The sequence below is a fragment of the Dendrobates tinctorius genome, unplaced genomic scaffold (assembly GCF_039654945.1).
Source record: "Dendrobates tinctorius isolate UK_male_01 unplaced genomic scaffold, ASM3965494v1 ptg000028l, whole genome shotgun sequence".
Lineage (NCBI taxonomy): Eukaryota > Metazoa > Chordata > Amphibia > Anura > Dendrobatidae > Dendrobates > Dendrobates tinctorius.
In genome coordinates this window covers 65,936,381-65,953,910 of record NW_027361696.1, presented here as the reverse complement: position 1 = coordinate 65,953,910, position 17,530 = coordinate 65,936,381, and the positions used below count along the sequence as shown (strand labels likewise).

General features: G+C 43.1%; 1 protein-coding gene across 1 annotated transcript in view; it reads left to right on the top strand.

The window, feature by feature from the left end:
• Positions 1 to 16,972, top strand: part of LOC141085485 (cathepsin D-like) — a 62,341-nt gene extending 45,369 nt beyond the window's left edge. The window contains exons 7-9 of the mRNA XM_073570884.1: positions 2,245 to 2,389; positions 13,943 to 14,041; positions 14,308 to 16,972. Of these exons, the coding sequence (XP_073426985.1) occupies positions 2,245 to 2,389; positions 13,943 to 14,041; positions 14,308 to 14,469 (406 nt within the window). The 3' untranslated portion in view covers positions 14,470 to 16,972. The remainder of the gene's footprint in view (positions 1 to 2,244; positions 2,390 to 13,942; positions 14,042 to 14,307) is intronic.
• Positions 16,973 to 17,530: the final 558 nt, after the last annotated feature.

The window sequence follows — 17,530 nt, the reverse complement described above, 5'->3', positions numbered from 1 at the left end:
CTGGCTCTCACAGACCTGTAACTTCTTCTTTAAGAGTCTCCTCTTTCCTCCACTCATTACCTGTAGTAATGGCACCTGTTTAAACTTGTTATCAGTATAAAAAGACACCTGTGCACACCCTCAAACAGTCTGACTCCAAACTCCACTATGGTGAAGACCAAAGAGCTGTCAAAGGATACCAGAAACAAAATTGTAGCCCTGCACCAGGCTGGGAAGACTGAATCTGCAATAGCCAACCAGCTTGGAGTGAAGAAATCAACTGTGGGAGCAATAATTAGAAAATGGAAGACATACAAGACCACTGATAATCTCCCTCGATCTGGTGCTCCACGCAAAATCCCACCCCGTGGGGTCAGAATGATCACAAGAACGGTGAGCAAAAATCCCAGAACCACGCGGGGGGACCTAGAGAATGAACTGCAGAGAGCTGGGACCAATGTAACAAGGCCTACCATAAGTATCACACTACGCCACCATGGACTCAGATCCTGCAGTGCCAGACGTGTCCCACTGCTTAAGCCTGTACATGTCTGGGCCCGTCTGAAGTTTGCTAGAGAGCATTTGGATGATCCAGAGGAGTTTTGGGAGAATGTCCTATGGTCTGATGAAACCAAACTGGAACTGTTTGGTAGAAACACAACTTGTCGTGTTTGGAGGAAAAAGAATACTGAGTTGCATCCATCAAACACCATACCTACTGTAAAGCATGGTGGTGGAAACATCATGCTTTGGGGCTGTTTCTATGCAAAGGGGCCAGGACGACTAATCCGGGTACATGAAAGAATGAATGGGGCCATGTATCGTGAGATTTTGAGTGCAAACCTCCTTCCATCAGCAAGGGCATTGAAGATGAAACGTGGCTGGGTCTTTCAACATGACAATGATCCAAAGCACACCGCCAGGGCAACGAAGGAGTGGTTTCGTAAGAAGCATTTCAAGGTCCTGGAGTGGCCTAGCCAGTCTCCAGATCTCAACCCTATAGAAAACCTTTGGAGGGAGTTGAAAGTCCGTGTTGCCAAGCGAAAAGCCAAAAACATCACTGCTCTAGAGGAGATCTGCATGGAGGAATGGGCCAACATACCAACAACAGTATGTGGCAACCTTGTGAAGACTTACAGAAAACGTTTGACCTCTGTCATTGCCAACAAAGGATATATCACAAAGTATTGAGATGAAATTTTGTTTCTGACCAAATACTTATTTTCCACCATAATATGCAAATAAAATGAAAAAAAAACAGACAATGTGATTTTCTGGATTTTTTTTTCTCAGTTTGTCTCCCATAGTTGAGGTCTACCTATGATGTAAATTACAGACGCCTCTCATCTTTTTAAGTGGTGGAACTTGCACTATTGCTGACTGACTAAATACTTTTTTTCCCCACTGTAAATATGTTTTTTGTTTTTTTTCGCTGACAGGTTCTGTTTAAACAGTATGTCCTTTTCGTTTTTAAAGGGAATCTGTCACCCCATTTTTCAAGTATCAGCTGCCGGCACCGCCATCAGGGGCTTATCTACAGCATTCTGTAATACTGTAGATAAGCCCCCGATGTAACCTGAAAGAGAAGAAAAAGGAGATATATTATACTCACCGGGGGGGCGGTCCCGGGTCCGGGTTTGGTCCGATGGGTAGGATTAATATTCACCGCACACTAAAGTGGAATGACTTGCACAAAGAGTAAATTTTATTGTGATACAAATATTAAGCCAGGGAGCAGATTTACATATGCCATTAAAGATGACGTTTCGACCCTGCCAGGGTCATAATCATATATCGCTTAGATTGCAGTGCATATACGAAATAAAGCACAATGGTGCAGTGAGGATATAAAGTGGTCCCATGAGCTAATAAAATTAGGAAGGTGCCAAAAAAGCGCTGTTACAGCACAATGTTGATTCCTGGACGTTTTATGTGGTGCAGGACCTTATCCCGCTGTATGGCAGAGCGGCGCTCCCGCGCCTGACTGTGGCAGTGTGCGCCGCTCTGTGTGGATATGGCAGTGCCGGCAGCTGATACTTGAATAGTGGGATGACAGACTCCCTTTAAATGCATGTGTTTTTGTCAGTCCAGAATTTTTGTAATGGGGTTTAAAAAAGACCCCAAAAAACATTGGGCTGTTTGACTTCTACAGCATCTATGTATCACAGGTGTGGCACAAAAACAGTGAATCCCATTAGAAGGCTCTGTAACCCTTATCTCTCTTCTTCTAAGCCATCTTCCAAGCTACTTTTTTTCCCTCTTTAGAGTCCGAGTTGGAAGCCAACTGATCCTCTGTAAAGGAGGCTGCCAGGCCATTGTGGACACTGGGACGTCTTTGATTACAGGTCCAGCCGCAGAAATCAGAGCACTTCACGTTGCTATAGGAGCACTTCCACTGTTCAATGGCGAGGTGAGAGATGACACACGGGTCTTATTCCACCCTTTGGGCCATTCATTCTGTCTTCCTATAATGGCTCATAGAAATAACAATCCTCCTTGTTATCATTTAAAGTAAAGACTTTAAAGTGGATCAATCGCCAGATTCCGCAATACAGGCTGCCCAAATTATTAAATAAATCTGATGGACCTGATGAGATTGATGTACTTACTTTGAAAATTCATTTCAGCCTTGTTCTATAATCCTTTACAGTTTAAATTGGACTCATAAACTGCTCATTTTATCTTGAGAGTTGCCCAGCCGTATTGATATAGATTTTCAAAAGACGTACCCCAGCCTCATTAGGTCTAAGAACTAGATAATAATTCATGCAGTGTGTTTTTGGTGACAGATCCTTTTCAAAAGCAATAAAACAAAGAATCATAACCCAGTAAGACTTTTTTCCATGCATTAGTGGTGCCCTCCCTCCTCAGTATTTACACTGGGGTCCTGTGCATAAAATGGCAAGGCATGCGGCTGTACTGTTATAGGACATATCACTAGCACTGTTGCAGGACAGGTGGCTGCACAGTTATAGGGAATATCACTAGCACTGTTACGGATCATGTGTCTGATACTGTCATAGGGAATATCACTAGCAATGTTACAGAATGTGGCTGCACAGTTATATGGAATATTGCTAGCACTGGAAAGCCCCCGTCACACATAGCGACGCACCAGCGATCCCGACAATGATATGACCTTGTCAGGATCGCTGGGGTGTCGCTACATGATCGCTAGTGAGCTGCCAAACAGGCAGATCTCACCAGCAATCAGGACCAGCAACGACACGGGTAACAAGCGCGCGCGTCGCTTAGTTACCTGCTGTGTACCTTAGATACCAGCGTGCTGGTGCTGGGAGCTGGTATCCAAGGTAAACAGCGGGATTCTAAGCGCCGATCTCGCTAGCGATCTCGCTGTGACGGGGGGCTTTACAGAAGATGTGACTACGCTGTTATAGGGAGTATCACTAGCACTGTTACATAGCATGTGGCTGCACTGTTACAGGAAATATCACCAGCACTGTTACAGAAGATGTGACTGCACAGCTATAGGGCACATCGCTAGCCCTGTTACAGATCATGTGGCTGCACTGTTACAGGGAATATAACTAGCACTGTTACAGATCATATTCTGTCCCCGGGGCCTGTGGCTGCAAATATGGCTCTGTGAGATGATGGATAACTTCACAAAGACAGGGATCGTCGAACGGTGTGCTGCCTACCTGGCGCTCGAGTCCGACACATCGCTGATCGGGTTGACAGATTACTGGGAGGGGCTGGTGAGGATCCAGCTGTCATGGTGCACATTGGCACAAATGACAAAGTTAGAGGTAGGTGGAAGGTCCTTAAAGATGATTTCAGGGAATTAGGCTGTAAGCTTAAAGCAAGGACCTCCAAGGTGGTATTTTCGGAAATACTTCCTGTAGCACGTGCCACGCCAGAGAGGCAACGGGAGATTAGGGAGGTTAATAAGTGGCTCAGGAATTGGTGTAGGAAGGAGGGGTTTGGGTTCCTGCAGAACTGGGCCGACTTCTCAGTTGGCTACAGGTTCTATGCTAGGGACGGGCTGCACCTCAATGGGGAGGGTGCAGCTGTGCTGGGGGAGAAAATGGCTAGAAGGTTGGAGGAGTGTTTAAACTAGGGACGGGGGGTAGGGTATTCCTTTTATAGAAGGGGAAGACAGTGCAGATAGAGACCTGGGCGCAAATAATGAAATTGGGGGTGGGGGTGGCATGGGGGGTGGGGTTAGAACAGTTAATAAGTTAAGAAAGAATAGAGGTACAGAGAGTTACATAAAGTGCATGCATACTAATGCCAGAAGCCTCGCCAACAAAATGGAGGAATTGGAGTTAATGTTGTTGGAACATAATTATGAAATGGTGGGGATATCTGAGACATGGCTGGACGAGAGCCACGACTGGGCGGTTAATTTACAGGGCTATAGTCTGTTCAGAAATGACCGTACAAATAAACGAGGGGGAGGCGTGTGTTTATATGTAAAATCATCCTTAAAACCCATCCTTCGTGATAATATATATGAATCTAATGAAAATGTAGAGTCCCTGTGGGTGGAGATAAGGGGAGGGGGGAAAAATAATAAATTACTGATAGAGGTTTGTTATAAGTCTCCAAAAATAATGGAAGCAACGGAGAATATCCTCATAAAGCAAATAGATGAAGCAGCGACTCAAGGAGAAGTCATTATTATAGGGGACTTCAACTACCCTGAAATATATTGGGGAACCGAAACCTGCAGTTCCAGCAAAGGTAATGGGTTTTTGACAACTATGAGAGACAATTACCTTTCATAACTGGTTCAGGACCCAACAAGAGGGGGGGCACTGCTAGACCTAATATTAACCAACCGGCCAGACCGCATATCAAATGTAAGGGTTGGAGGTCACTTGGGTAATAGTGATCACAAATTAATAAGTTTTCATGTATCCTTTAATAAGATGTGTAGTAGAGGGGTTACAAGGACACTAAACTTCAGGAAAGCAAATTTCCAACGGATGAGAGATGATCTTGGTGCAATTAACGGGGCGATATCCTGAGACATAAAAATACACAAAGAAAACGGGAGACATTTATTAGCATCCTGAATAGGACCTGTGCACAATATATACCGTATGGGAATAAACATACGAGAAATAGGAGGAAACCACTATGGCTAAATAGAGCTGTAAGGGGCGCAATAAGAGATAAAAATAAAGCATTTAGAGAATTAAAGCAAGTAAGTAGTGATGAGGCATTAAATAAATACAGAAGATTAAATAAATTCTGTAAAAAGCAAATCAAGACAGCAAAGATTGAGACAGAGAGACTCATTGCCAGAGAAAGTAAAAATAATCCCAAAATATTCTTCAACTACATAAATAGTAAGAAACTAAAAAATGATAGTGTTGGTCCCCTTAAAAATAGTCTGGGTGAAATGGTGGATGAGGATGAGGAAAAAGCCAATATGCTAAATTACTTTTTTTCAACAGTATTTACACAAGAAAATCCCATGACGGATAACATGATCAGGGATAAAATTCTCCATTAAATGTCACCTGCTTAACTCAGCAGGAAGTACGGCGGCGTCTAAAAATCACTAAAATTGACAAATCCCCGGGACCGGATGGGATACACCCCCGAGTACTGCAGGAATTAAGCACAGTCATAGATAGACCATTATTTTTAATCTTTAAAGATTCCATAATAACAGGGTCTGTACCACAGGACTGGCGTATAGCAAATGTGGTGCCAATATTCAAAAAGGGGACAAAACTGAACTTGGAAATTATAGGCCAGTAAGTTTAACCTCAACTGTGGGTAAAATCCTGGAGGGTCTTCTAAGAGATACTATACTGGAGTATATGGAGAAGAATACCCTCATGACCCAATATCAACATGGGTTTACAAGGGACCGTTCCTGTCAGACTAATCTGATAAGCTTTTATAAAGAGGTAAGTTCCGGACTTGACCAAGGGAATGCAGTGGACGTGGTGTACATGGACTTTTCAAAAGCTTTTGATACGGTGCCACACAAAAGGTTGATACATAAAATGAGAACAATGGGGATAGGGGAAAATATGTGTAGGTGGGTTAAGAGCTGGCTCAGGGATAGGAAACAAAGGGTGGTTATTAATGGAGCACTCTCGGACTGGGTCACGGTTAGCAGTGGGGCACCACAGGGGTCAGTTTTGGGCCCGCTTCTTTTTAACATATTTATTAATGACCTTGTAGGGGGCATAGAGAGTAGAATTTCAATATTTGAAGATGACACTAAACTCTGCAGGGTAATCAATACAGAGGAGGACAATTTTATATTACAGGAGGATTTAGGTAAACTAGAAGCTTGGGCTGATAAATGGCAAATGAGCTTTAATGGGGATAAATGTAAGGTCATGCACTTGGGTAGAACGAATAAGATGTAAAATTATGTGCTTAATTCTAAAACACTGGGCAAAACTGTCACTGAAAAAGACCTGGGTGTATGGGTGGACGACAAACTCACATTTAGTGGCCAGTGTCAGGCAGCTGCTGCAAAGGCAAATAAAATAATGGGATGCATTAAAAGAGGCATAGATGCTCATGAGGAGAACATAATTTACCTCTATATAAGTCACTAGTGCGACCACACTTAGAATACTGTGTACAGTTCTGGTCTCCGGTGTATAAGAAAGACATAGCTAAACTGGAGCGGGTGCAGAGAAGAGCGACCAAAATTATTAGGGAACTAGGGGGTCTGAAATACCAAGACAGGTTATTACACTTGGGGTTATTTAGTTTGGAGAATCGAAGGCTTAGGGGTGATCTTATTACAATGTATAAATATATGCGGGGACAGTACAAAGACCTTTCTAATGATCTTTTTACTCTTAGACCTGTGACGGGGACAAGGGGGCATCCTCTACGTCTGGAGGAAAGAAGGTTTAAGCATACTCATAGATGCGGATTCTTTACTGTAAGAGCAGTGAGACTATGGAACTCTCTGTCATATGATGTTATAATGAGTGATTCCCTACTAAAATTTAAAAAGGGACTGGATGCCTTTCTTGAAAAGTATAATATTACAGGGTATATACACTAGTTTCCTTAATATTGCGTTGATCCAGGGAGCTAGTCTGATTGCCGTATGTGGAGTCGGGAAGGAATTTTTTTCCCCCTATGTGAAGCTTACTGTTTGCCACATGGGGTTTTTTGCCTTCCTCTGGATCAACATGTTAGGGCAGGTTAGGACAGGATATGGGTTGAACTAGATGGACTTAAAGTCTCCCTTCAACCTTAATAACTATGTTACTATGTTACTGTTACCTTCCTTACAATTGGCGATGGTCACAGATAGCTTAACTCAGCTGCTGGCACACGTTATGAAGAATCCAAAGGAGACTTTGATTTCTTTAAGAATTCTTGTTGAATGCATACACAGCAGCAGGTAAAAAAGACTTTCTTCAGACAGGCTGAAAGCACATGTGCCTCTAATGAAGCCAAGATGGAGACTGAGACACAGGGGGAAGAAGGAAGTGACATCACACCCAGAAGAGGGAGACAGGGAGACAGAAGGAACAAACTTCATGGATTTCAGCTATGCAAAACACAGGAACACATAGCAACAATAAAACAATATGAGAGACTGCAATACAGCATGTAAAAGGTACAAGACAGTCTGTAAAATGTCTCATTCATGGGGCATAACACTCCCCATCAGAAATCTATAGATTTCATAATTTTTATGATGTCCTCTGGAGATGTCACTGTAGACCTGAAAAACAAAAGGAAAACAAGCATGCACGTAATAACAACAAGAGTTGTAGTCCAATTGGCATGGTCCAATCTTCAGTTGGAGGCATGAAGTCCTCAATAGCGGAAAAGTCCAAGTCCAAATGTAAACCTATCTTCAGATTGGGGAAGCCGCAATGTGCAAACACTTCCACCAACCCAACAATCCGCTGGAGAAAGTTCAAATGTTATAATGTTCCAACACAGCTGGAGGAAAATATGGCAGTAGGCTCCCTGCCGTGAGCTGTGTCCATAAACAACGACTTTCATGTGATGTCCTCCTTTGGTAATCCGTGATGATCGATCACTGGGTTCAATTCAAACAGAGAACTGTTCTTAGACAGGCTAGTACCCCTTGTGATACTGTCAATCTCCTGACCATATCCTTCTTGTTGCACACATCGGATGATAAATTGCTCGGCATGTCTGACATCAGCAACGGTAGGGTGTCCTCTACACATATGCCAGTCACAACACTCTGATATCTTGTTACCGACAAAGGACTGAGTGATGTGAATAAGACGAGCTATGGCCCGCACGACAGCTGACCATCTTGAGAAGCACTCAAAGCGGAGAGATCTCAGTTTCAATTTTGGCAACACAGAAGTGTAGTGAGTAGAAATGATTGGTCTGATCTCTTTGTCAGACTCTGGTTCCACCAGCTCGTATATGTTGTTGAAGTCCCTTGAACTGGAATCCTCGTACAGGAGCCTTGGAGGTGACACCCATATGTTGTCATTGAGCTTAGACGCGGCTGTGAGTCTCGTCCCTCGGTCAGCTAGATTCATGTCAGTAGGGACGTAGTACTACTGGTCAGGGGTAGAAAAGCTTCTGATATGCTCTACTCTATTGCTGACGTAGACATAAAATTGTTTTGTTTGGTTATAGATGTAACCAAGTACCACTTTACTGTCTGTGTAGAAAGTAAATGAAACAATAGCAATGTCCATTTCGTCCTTTATAGCTTCAGCTAACTCCACTGCCAGAACGGCGGCACAAAGTTCGAGTCTTGGAACAGAGTGAGCAGGTTTCGGAGATAGTTTTGCCTTACCGAAGATGAATCCACAATGCACCTTGTTACCTTCTTCTAAAGTCTTCAGGTAGGCTACAGCAGCTATAGCCTCTGTAGAAGCATTGGAGAAAATGTGGACTTCTCTTCTGATGGTGGCTGAAAGGGTGCCTGGGGAATAACAACGTGGGACTTGGAAATGCTCTAAGACCTTCAGAGACTTCTTTCACGCCTCCCACCTTTGTTGTTTCTGGGATGGTAGCAGAGTGTCCCAATCCGTACTCTCGACGGTCAACTGTCTCAACAGTATCTTACCTTGAATGGTGATGAGTGCAGTAAACCCGAGAGGATCATAGATGCTGTTCACAACAGTTAGGACTCCTCGCTTAGTGAAAGGTTTATCCCGAGCTGACACCTGGTAAGTGAATGTGTCCTGCTTAATATCCCAAAGCAGACCGAGGCTGCATTGCGTGGGAGGAACGTCAGAACCCAGAACAAGATCCCTTACACCAGCAGCGTGATCCTCAGATGGAAATGCTTTCATTACCTTTTCACTGTTGGAGATGATTTTGTGGAGTCTAAGGTTCGCTGTTGACAGCATTTCCTGAGTCTTAGAGAGCAGATTGATAGTCTCTTCACTTGTGGGAAGAGACTTAAGCCCATCATCTACGTAGAAGTTTCTTTCCACAAATAGATGAGCATCAGACCCATACTCTCTCTCATCTTCCCGTGCTGTCCGTCTTAGTCCATAGATGGCCATTGCAGCCGAGGGGCTGTTCCCAAAGACGTGCACCTTCATCCTGTAGTCTATGACCTTGTTGCGGACGTCGTTGTCTTTGTGCCATAGGAATCTGAGGCAGTTTCTGCTGTCTTCTCTCACGGTAAAGGCCCCATCACACATAAAGATGCACCAGCAATCCCGACAACAATACGACCTTGTCAGGTTTGCTGGTGCATCGCTACATGATCGCTGGTGAGTTGCCAAACAGGCTGCTTCACCAGCGATCAGCACCAGCGAGGATGCTGGTCTCTCAGGTAAATATCGGGTTACTTCATCTTCTCTATACAGACATTGCCTATGATAACCCAACCTAGGTCTAAGCGTTGAGCAAAAGGAGCATCGTGTGGCCCGTTGATTTGCTGACATACCTTGTGTAATCGCAGAATGTCTCTGCCAAGCAGGATCAGGATGTTTGCGCTGTTGTCGAGAGCTGGTATCTTGCCTGCCAAAGTCCTTAGATGAGGGTGATGGAGTGCAGCCTCTGGAGTTGGGATTTCCTCTCTGTTGGACGGTATCTGGTTGCATTCGACCAGAGTGGGTAAGGGTATCTCCACATTGTTCTCAAGAGAAAACACCGTGAGTCCATTGGCTCTTCTCCCAGAGACCTCCGTAACACCGTTGCAGGTGCCTAGGGTGTAGGGGTGAGAGTTTCCCTTTAAATCAAACATGTCAAAGAGCTCTGACCCAGCAAGTGACCGGTTGCTCTGATCGTCCAGGATTACATAAACCCTTGCGGTTTTCTCTGGTCGACCCTTGGGATACACATATGCATATATTCGCACACGACTTGTTCAAGAGGCCTTCTTCGCAGACTTCTGTGCATGAAGAAGATATTGAGATAGAACTCACTGTTTGAACAGCATCCTCCCCGCCTTGCTTTGTGGTGGGGAAAGGTGTAAGTCGTGCAGTGTTAGATTGGGATGGATGGAGCGCTTGCACATGCTCCTCACTGTCAAACTCCAAACATTTAATAGATATTTTGCAGTCCTTAGCAAAGTGTTCAGTAGAAGCGCATGTAACATATCCCAAAGTTCTTCAGAAGCTCTTTGCGTTCCTGGAGTGGTTTCTTTCTGAAGCCGATGCACTTCTTTAAAGGGGTGAGGTTTCTTGTGAATGGGACATATATGATTAGGATTCTCAACCTTCTCACCTTTGTCGCTCTTATCTTGTGATACTGAAGGTGTTGGAAGAACATCAGTCTTCTTGATGGACATTGGAGCTCTGTGGTTCCTGTAGTTAAGATGTGGACTGTCGTGTTTAGGAGATGAAACAGGGTCGCTGTGTTCTCCCTAGGAAAAACTTGGATCAGCCTTACACTCTGCAATATTTTCGATGAACTCGCAGAAGTAGGAAAATGGAAGGAAGGAAACTTGGTTTTCCCTTTTGTATTTTGATCCAAGCATGGCCCACTTATTTTGGATATTCGACTGCAGCTTGGAAACTATTGTGGTTGCCCCATGAGTAGTGTCCAGGTAGCTGAGGCCAGGAAGCTACGGGTCTGCTTTGGCCAGCTGAACCTCTAACAGGAGGTCGCTGAGCTCTTGGAACCTTGTACTGTCCTTATTAGATACCTTTGGAAAATCCTCTAGTTGCTTGAACAGGGCCTTTTCAATGGCCTCAGGGCTGCCATAGCTTCTTTCTAGCCTCTTCCATGCTGCGTTGAGACCCGCGATGGGATTACTGATGTGGACGGATTTAAGTCTCTTGACCCGATCCGTGGATTGTGGCCCAAGCCACCTGATTAGCAGGTTTAGCTCTTCAGCGGTGGTGATGCAGAGGTCACTGATTGTGGTTTTAAAGGTGTACTTCCAACCCCTGTAGTTCTCAGGTTTATCGTCAAACTCTGTATGACCGGTCTTAGTTAGATCACGCCGAATCATGTACCTTGCAAGGCCAGTCATATCAGCATTCTCCGATTTTGAAAGGACCGTTGCTGGCTGGATAGCATTGTTCCTACAGTCTGTGCTTTGACATGGGAATGCAGGTACATATGGGGCAGCGTAGGTGTTCAGTCGATTAACTGGCTTAATGAGCTTAGTTTCTGCCACACATAGGACTGGAATTGTGTGACTGACCGGAGTATGGTGACTTGCCTACGTATTCGCCTGCATGTATGTTTCTGTGTATAAGATTTGGTGAGGTGCAGGTTTCTGGTACATTTCGGTGCACAGAGGAGGATCAGGATGCAAGGTTGGCAGCATATTGTACTGACCTTGGGTGCAGGATGTGGGTAAACACTGTGTACTGTTGTCTCAGGGGAGCATCTGTGCGGTCAGGAAGGATTGCAGGAGCAGTGGTAGCACTGTATTGACTTTGTACATAGTCTCTAGTACGCTTAAGAGGGTCTTCAGTATCAACATCACTTAAACTGATGCTGTCTATTTGGCTCCCACTGATGGCTTGTTCCAGGACCTTTAATGCTGCAATGGCTATGGAGTGTTCGCGTTCCTTCTCTAGGGCCCCTATTTTCATCTCAGTTTCCTTTTGAGCGAAGGCAGCTTGTATTTTAGTGGCCTTGGCTTCTGCACATGCTTTTACGAGCTGTTCGCTAAGGGTTGAGGATTTTGAAGAATGGTGACTTAGATGATCGCTTTGACTGTCTGGCTGAGCCAGAAATTCAAGATGACATCTCGGCTATTAGCGTGATTCTTGCCTCTGTCTTGGCTTTTATATTATGCACCATGCTTACTCTCTAGTTAAGTTGTTGGAAAGCTTGCAGCTCTTTGCAGGTAACTGATGGGTTAAGTCTCTTTAACACTGAGATGTACTGGCCTGCTATTTTTGCATAATGTTGATAATCTGAACACAGTTGTGCAAGGGTTCCCTCTGGTGGTCATTGGAGAGAAGCAGACTGAAACAGGCTGTCTATATGACTCAGCAGTTTTTGCCATAGCTCTGCTATAGGACGGAGAAGATCATGTTTACTGGATTCTAGATTCTCCCTTACTTTCCATGTAGGCTTTGCGGAACATCTAGCCTTCTCACTAAATGTTGGATCAAGTTCTATGCACTCTGCCTCTAACAATGGGTCTGGCAGAGACCGTGTAGTCATTTCTTCAGCCATCCTGATTCACAGGGAGAAGGGGAGCTGTATAGTCTCTTATATGCTAAGAGCGGATGCTCTGCAGGAAGTTCTGTAGCTTTATAGAAGCTGTGGGTGGCTTTACATATGAATCTGGTAAGTCTTTTTTACTATTCTGTCCCGGGGGCCTGTGGCTGCAAATATGGCTCTGTGAGATGCTGGATCTCTTCACCTTACTTACAATTGGCGACGGTCACAGATAGCTTAACTCAGCTGCTGGCACACATGTTATAAAGAATCCAGAAGAGACTTTGATTTCTTTAAGAATTCTTGTTGAATGCATACAAACAGCAGCAGGTGAAAAAGACTTTCTTCAGACAGGCTGAAAGCACATGTGCCTCTAATGAAGCCAAGATGGAGACTGAGACACAGGGAGAAGAAGAAGGAAGTGACATGACACCCAGAAGAGGGAGACAGGAGGGACAAACTTGATGGAGAGGGAGGATTTCAACTATGCAAAACACAGGAAAACATAACAACAGTAAACAATATGAGAGACTGCAATACAGCATGTAAGATGTACAAGACAGTCTGTAAAATGTCTCATTCATGGGACATAACAGATTATGTGTCTGATACGGTCATAGGGAATCTCACTAGCAATGTTACAGAATGTGGCTGAACAGTTATATAGAGTATCTCTAGCACTGTTACAGAAGATGTGGCTATGCTGTTATAGGGAATATCACTAGCACTGTTACATGGCATGTGGCTGCAGTGTTACAGGGAATATCACTAGCACTGTTACAGAAGATGTGGCTGCACTGTTATAGGGTGTATCACTAGCCCTGTTACAGATCATATGGCTACACTGCACTGTTACAAGGAATATCACTAGCACTGTAACAGAGTATATGGCTGCAAAGTTATAGGGAATATCACTAGCACTGTTACAGATCATGTAGCTGCACAGTTATAGGAAATAACACTAGCACTGTAACAGAGCATGTGACTGCACAGTTATAGGGAATATCACTAGCACTGTTACAGATCATGTGACTGCACTGATACAGGGAATATCACTAGCAGTGATACAAAGCATGTGGCCGCACAGTTATAGGGATTATCACTAGCACTGTTACAGATCATGTGACTGCACTGTTACAGGGATTATCACTAGCACTGTAACAGAGCATGTGACAGCACAGTTATAGGGAATATCACTAGCAGTGATACAAAGCATGTGGCTGCACAGTTATAGGGATTATCACTAGCACTGTTGCAGAACGTGTAACTGCAGTTATAGGAAATAGCACTAATATTGTTACAGATCATGTAGCTGCACTTTTTTAGCTAACATTTGCGTATAGTAGTTATTGGAATGTTTTGGCTTTTATATTTATATATGTAATTAGTTTTCTTTATGATGTTTCCTTCTCTTGAATAGTATATGGTTGACTGCGATAAAATACCATCTCTGCCCACAATTACTTTTATCCTGGGAGGAGCGCAGTACAATCTTTCCGGAGAAGATTATGTGCTGCAGGTAAGGACCTCACATATATTGTAGATCAGCAGATGTGGACTGGGTGTGGATGAGAGAAAGGACACCAGATGCCTCTGCCATTAATGGGACAATAGCACCACCCAGACCCTGACTTTTTGGTTACTGTACTAAACTGGTTTCCATTTCAGCAGATGAAAACAGCAGACAATAGTAATGGCTGATGGGGTAACTAGAAATGGGGACCCTTCAGTCCACTAGGCTAATAAATGCTATCGTATTCACTGTTTTACATCTTGTCTGTACAGATATCAAAGATGGGAAAGACCGTATGCCTGAGTGGATTCATGGGATTGGATATTCAACCCCCCGCCGGTCCTATTTGGATCTTTGGGGATGTCTTCATTGGTCGATATTACACCGTTTTTGACCGAGACAGTAATCAAGTTGGCTTTGCAAGAGCAGTATGAACACAAAAGAAAACTTATTGCTGTAGCGCAATGAAAGCTTTGCTTTATCTCCAGCCATTGACAGTGAGCAAGAATGAAATATCCGTACTGGACAGACACACATGAAGCATTTCTGCAAAAGAAAAAATTTCCCAAGAAGTTCCTGCACAAAGCTTCTCGTTCTGTTGGTGGACTAGAAAATTTGACTTTGCCCTTTAATCATCATATGTAAATAATTTTGTAATTTACTCTTCCAGCAAAATTTTCTTCGTGGCCTGCAATAACTGAAGGACATGCAAAAATTTGGAAGAAACAAATACTGTCATGGCTGAAAGTGTTAACACCCTTGACATGCTTCCAGAAAATGAAGTATTTGTCCCAGAAAATTACTGAAATTAGACATGTTTTGTTATATGCATGTTTATTTCCTTTGTGTGTATTGGAACAATGCAAAAAACAGAAACAGAGAAATTAGGCAAATTGGACATACGGTAATTTCACACAAAACTCCAAAAATGGGCTGACAAAATTGTTGTCATCCTCAACTTAATATTTCATTGCACACCCTTTGGAATAAATAACTGCAATCAGTGGCTTCTTATAACCATCAACAAGCTTCTTACACCTGGAAATTTGGAACACTCTTCTTTTGCAAACTGCTCCAGGTTTCTCATATCCTCATATCTTCTCCTATCAGCAATTTTTAGATCTATCCACAGGTATTCAATTGGATTTAGATCCAGATTCATTGCTGCCACTTCAGAACTGTTCAGAACTGTTGTTTCCATCAATGTCTGGTTGTATGTTTGGGGTCATTATCCTGCTGGAAGACCGATGACCTAGGACACAAACCCAGCTTTCTGACACTGGGCACTACATTACGACCCAAAATTCTTCGGTAATCTTCAGTCAAGGCACCCAGTGCCAGAGGCAGTAAAACAATCCCAAAACATATTTGAACCACTACCATATTTGACTGTAGGTACTGTGTTCTTTTTCTTGTAGGCCTCATTCTGTTTTTGGTAAAAAGTAGAATGATGTATTTTACCAAGAAACTCTCTCTTGCTCTAATCTGTCCATGAGACACTTTCCCAGAAGAATTTTGACTTACTCAAATACATTTTGGCAAACTGCAGACTAGCTTTTTTGTTTCTGTGTCAGTAGTGGGGTCCTCCTGGGTCTCCTGCCATAGCCTTTCATTTCATTCAAATATTGACAGATAGTTCACGCTGACACTGACACCCTGAGCCTGCAGGACTGCTTCAATTTGTTTGGAACTTGATTGGGGCTTGCTATCAACCATCCGGACTATTCTGCGTTGCAACCTTTCATCAATTTTTCCCTGCCATCCACATCCAGAGAGATTAGATACAGTGCAATGGGTTGTAAACTTCTTGATTATGTTACGCACCTTTTGCAAAAGAACATCAAGATCTCTGCAGATGGACTTGTAACCTTGAGATTGTTATTTTTCAACAATTTTGGTTCTCAAGTCCTCAGACAGTTCCCTTCTCCTCTTTTTGTTCCCCAGGCTTGGTATGGCACACACAGACACACAATGCAAAGATTGAGTCGTCTCCCCTTTTTATCTGGTTTCAGGTGTGATTGTCATATTGCCCACACCTGTTACTTGCCACAGGTGAGTTTGAACGAGCATCACATGCTTTAAACAAAGTTATTTTTCCACAATTTTGGAAAGGTGCCAGTAATATTGTGCGGCCCATTTTTGGGGTTTTGTGTGAAATGATGTCCAATTTGTCTTTTTTTCTCTGTTTTGCTGTGTTGCTCCAATACACACACAGGAAATAAACATGTGTATAACAAAACATTTGTAATTGCAATAATTTTCTGGGAGAAATACTTCATTTACTGGAACAATTTAAAGAGTGCTAACACTTTTGGCCATGACTGTAATAGTGGCTTCTTTAAAATGGGTCTCTGCAGGGTGTTAATTTTAGAACCTGGAAGAGTAAGAGGCAGAACCACTAACAGTGAGCCACAGCTGCACTGTTGTCTATGGGAGGATTTTCTCTGCCTAAAAACTTTAATATTTTTTCATGTTCCAGTACATAGAGAGAGATTTTATTTATTCTTTTGCATATTGCTAGATAATATCTTTGATAAAAAAAAAAATTCACACTACCCTGGTCCAGCTTGCCCCTCGGCACTGCGTGGCGCCCGGACCAGGACTGTACAAACTTCCTCAGTTGTTGGCCTGCTTGGTGCCTCCTACGATTACCAGGTCTCCCGCAACTTCAAGATGTCGCATGAGGCCTAGTTATAACATACCTCACGGGGACCCAATAATGGCAATGGGCACCTACGATGATGGCACCAAGGAAAGTGCCAATTTTTTTCCTAATCTTTTGAATAGAGCTTTGGACACATATTTATCTTTAGCCATTTTTGGTACTTTATTTGAAACTTATTTCTAGACAGACTTGCAACATACTATGGCTGCTTATAATACAGCTCTGAGCAAAAGTGCTTTGTCTGCAACTCAGTAAAATGCTTCTTATAATAACACGGTTTCTTAGTTTCACTCCATAGTAATACTATTTTTCTCCAGTAGTGGCCGCTAGAGGGAAAATGTACAGCTAACGACACTTCCCCGGACACAATCACCTGCTTCCTGGGAGGATAATATGTCGCTTTTAATGTGGTTGTATAAAAATAGGCTAAAAAACAGTCATCTCTTGTCGCAGGGCTACGGTCTGGTACTACTTGAGTGTCACCTTTAACGACCCCTTTAAATAATTATATGCAGTAAAAAGATGAAATTCAGCTGTGCAAAGGTAAATGTGGTGGCAGTAATGTGGCAATAAGGAGCATAGTCGTACTGATTTCACACAACATCCAAGTCCCAAAACATAAAATATTAAAGGAATATCTTAATTCCTGTCCTTCCTTCTCATCATTCAGAAAAGATAATTGTGGAGACGTATTGATCATTTCTAGATGCAGACATGACAGTGTTTCCTTTAGCATTTCTTTAAAGGGATTTTCCCGTCTTGTTAAAGTGCTGTGTTATTGCTGCATCCACTTCATTTTATAGAGTAAATAAACTTTTTTTTTATAGTTT